The 3,386-nt window shown below is 51.5% G+C and overlaps 1 protein-coding gene across 1 annotated transcript in view; it reads right to left on the bottom strand.

The window, feature by feature from the left end:
• Positions 1 to 1,560: 1,560 nt before the first annotated feature.
• TYRO3 (TYRO3 protein tyrosine kinase) overlaps positions 1,561 to 3,386 on the bottom strand; it is a 4,311-nt gene continuing 2,485 nt past the window's right edge. Inside the window, exons 4-5 of the mRNA XM_008056407.1 lie at positions 2,403 to 2,489; positions 1,561 to 1,712 (exon numbers count right to left, since the gene is read on the bottom strand). Of these exons, the coding sequence (XP_008054598.1) occupies positions 1,588 to 1,712; positions 2,403 to 2,489 (212 nt within the window). The 3' untranslated portion in view covers positions 1,561 to 1,587. The remainder of the gene's footprint in view (positions 1,713 to 2,402; positions 2,490 to 3,386) is intronic.

Below are 3,386 nucleotides of genomic sequence, written 5' to 3'. Positions count from 1 at the left end.
CAGGTCTTGAACCCGCGGGCTCAGGCAATCCACTCACCTCAGCTTCCCAAAGGTGCGGGATTACAGGCTGAGCCACCGAGCCCGGCTATTATTATTTTGAGTTGGAGTCTCACTCCTTCGCCTAGGCTGGGGTGCGGTGTCATGCTCATGGCCACCCCAGCATCGACCTTCTGGGCTCCAGGATCCTTCCACCTCAGCCTTCTAAGTAGCCAGAATTACAGACGTGTGCTTCCACACCCAGCTATTTTTTATTTTATTGTAGAGACGAGGTCTCATGAGGTCTCATCTGGTTGCCTGGGATGGTCTCAAACCCACGGCCTCAGGTAATCCACTCACCTCGGCCTCTCAAAGTGCTGGGATTACAGGCTGAGCCACCGAACCCGGCCTGGCTAATTATTTTTTAAGTTTTTGTAGAGATGAAGTCTTGCTATGTTGCCCAGGCTGATGTCAACTCCTGAGTTCATGCAATCCTCCTGCCTCAACCTCCCAAAATTCTTGGATTACAGACTTGTGCCACAGAGCCTGGCCACAAGTTTTGTTTTTTGTTTTGAGTCAGAGTCTCACTCAGTCGCCCAGGCACACTAATGGCCACCCCAGCATCGATCTGCTGGGCTCCAGTGACCCTTCTGCCTCAGCCTTCCAATTAGCTGGAACTACAGGCGCGAGCCACCACACCCAGCTAATTTTTTTATTTATTGTAGAGACGAGGTCTTGCCAAGTTGTCTGGGCTGGTCTCAAACCTGCAGGCTCAGGCAGTCCACTTGTCTCGGTCTCCCAAAGTGCTGGTATTACAGGCTGAGCCACCAAGCCTGGTCTGGCTACAAGTTTTGAAAGATGCACCTTAAGTATCTTTGGAATAAACATGAAAATGAGCAAGCCTGCATTGTGTCTTGTTTTTAGTATCATCTTACCCAGCTTTTCTACTTTGCAGGGCTTAGGACTCATTATGGTCTTCTTGCTCCCCTTGGCTTGGGTTGAGCGAGTTGTGAGAGTGTGAGTTTCAGATAAATCAAAGGCTTGGGGCCCAGTATAGTGACTCACACCTGTAATCCCTTTGGAAAGCCAAGGTAGGAGGATCACTTGAACCCAAGAATCCAAGAACAGCCTGGGCAACATAGCAAGACTTCATCTGTACAAAAAAATTAAAAAATTAAGCCAGACATGGTGGCACAAGACCTAATTTCCAACTACTTGGGAGGCTGAGATGGAAGGATCACCTGAGCCCAGGAAATCGAGGCTGTGGTGAGCTGTGATCATCTCATTGCACTCCAGCCTGAGGGACTAAGACCCCAACTCCAAAAAAAAAAAAAAAAAAAGGTTTGGGTTTACCCTCACATAAGAAAAACTCTTCCATTTACCCCAAATCTGTTCTAGTGATCTGCTTTCTATTCTGAAGAATGTAAGGGTTTGAGTCAATTTGCATCACTTAACTGACAGAGCACCCCATGATAAGAGACAGTGGCCTGGGCTCCTCCTGTTAAGGAGTAGCACCTGAATGGAGCTGGAAACCAAGCCTCCCCAACAGGTCTAGTAAGTGTGATACCACTGTCAACAAAGCACCAGCCAGGAAAGCATGCCCAGCCCATCTTAGCCTACCTGAACTGTACAGGATTGGAGCAGGGCTCGGCCGTCAGCACCCGGCATCCAGGTCACGCTAGCATTGCTGCTGGAGAGCTTCGAAACGGTGATGTTGAAGGGGGCTGCAGGCAGTGCTGTGGATGGGGACTTAGAGTCAGTGCTCAATAGGTTATTAGATCAGGGAGCAGGAGGCATGGGAGTCAAGCCCTGAGTCCCTCCCTAGGATCTGGGGCACCCCCAACCTAAAGAAGGCTACTCAGCATTTTCAGGTCCACACTGGTACACAACCAACCAACCAGCAGGGCACAACTGCTAATAGCTGGGAGACTGCCTAGGCTGTGGGAAGGTTGCCTCTCTGAATCAGGCTTGGGAGATACAAAGGAGAGATAAGCAGCTGCCCCTGCAGCTACAGCCAGGCTCCTGCAGACACCCCCTCCCTCTCTCCCGCCTTCCCTCTCTGCACCAGCCCTCTGGGTCTCCTCTCTCTTCTGCTTTCCCCATCCTTACCCCCACTCCCTCACAGGGAGTGGCAGAAACAAGGCTGGAATGAGCCTTGACCATCTCCTGCAGGCTCCCTCCCACCCAAGGACTCTGCTTCGTGATGGGAAATCTGCTGTGACGTCAGGATTCTATTCTCAGCTCAGCCACACAGGGTCTCAGGTGCTCCCACTAGGAATGGGAGCTATGCCAATTAACCCCTTGTCTCCACGATCCCAGCAGGACTGCAGGACTAAGGGGAGCTGGAACACCAACAATTCTAGCTGCTGGATAGTTCTCTTAGAATGCCCCAGGCCTCCACATACCCCACCTACCCTTCCTCCTACCTTGAAGGTGAACAGTGGCTGGGCGTGAAGAGGCCAGGCCTTTTAGGTTGTGAGCTTCACAGGAATACACGGTGCTCTGGGTCACCCCTGGGGCCAGAGAACCTCTGTCAGCTTCCCGTGCAGCAGCTCCCACTTAGTGTAGGGTTGGGAAAGGGGGATACTCAGGCTCTGGTCTATACATCCTAGAAGTGCCTCCAGCCAATTGAAGGGGCTGGAAAGTGGGGCATGGTGAAATGAACAGGGATTTGGAGTCTCACGAGCCTGGCCAGGGCTCTGTTTTCTCATCTCTCAAATAGGAGAATTGAGAGAATTGGGTAATATGTGGACAGTGCATGGCCCACAATAAGCACTGAGAAATGTTATGCCACCCCTCCCACCTCAATCCCTTCTCCCACAGATGGCACAAAGCTGCCCTCCTTCTGGTCACTCCTTTCTTGCACACAGCACAGCCCTTCGGTTTGTGCTGTGCCTTATCATTGTTATTTGCAGAGTCTTTGCCTGGCAATAGTTCACAGCTCCTTATGCATGTGTCTTGTCCCCCCAATTACACTCCATGCTTTGGCTTCTATTTCCTTTGTCTTCCTTCAGTCCCCTGTGGTGCCTAGCACTGCATGGTGTGGAGTAGGAGTTCTTTGAGTGCTTATTACCAGGCTGCCTATCTGAGGGTCCCAACCACGCACATCTGGGAGAAAGTGAACCTAACCTCCTCTCTAATCTGCTCCAACTCATTGCCTCCTATAGGATCTGCCCTCGCTTTCCACAGGCCCTGTAGTCTACCTCTGATGGAGGTTCAAATTGCTGGGCGACCTAGTTCAGTACCTGTTCTCTCACACCTTCCAGCACAAGAGACCAAACTCAAGACGCCCTTTCTTGCCCAGTTCAAGCTTCAATCAGAAACAGTAAACTTTGTTTCAGCCGGGCTCCGTGGCTCAGCCTGTAATCCCGTGCCTTGGGAGGCTGAGGTGAGTGGACTGCCTGAGCCCG

This window comes from Carlito syrichta, unplaced genomic scaffold, assembly GCF_000164805.1.
Source record: "Carlito syrichta isolate Samal-C Ts95f unplaced genomic scaffold, Tarsius_syrichta-2.0.1 Scaffold302349, whole genome shotgun sequence".
Taxonomy (NCBI): Eukaryota; Metazoa; Chordata; class Mammalia; order Primates; family Tarsiidae; genus Carlito; species Carlito syrichta.
The sequence above is the reverse complement of the archived record's forward strand: the minus strand, read 5'-3'. Positions and strand labels throughout refer to the sequence as shown.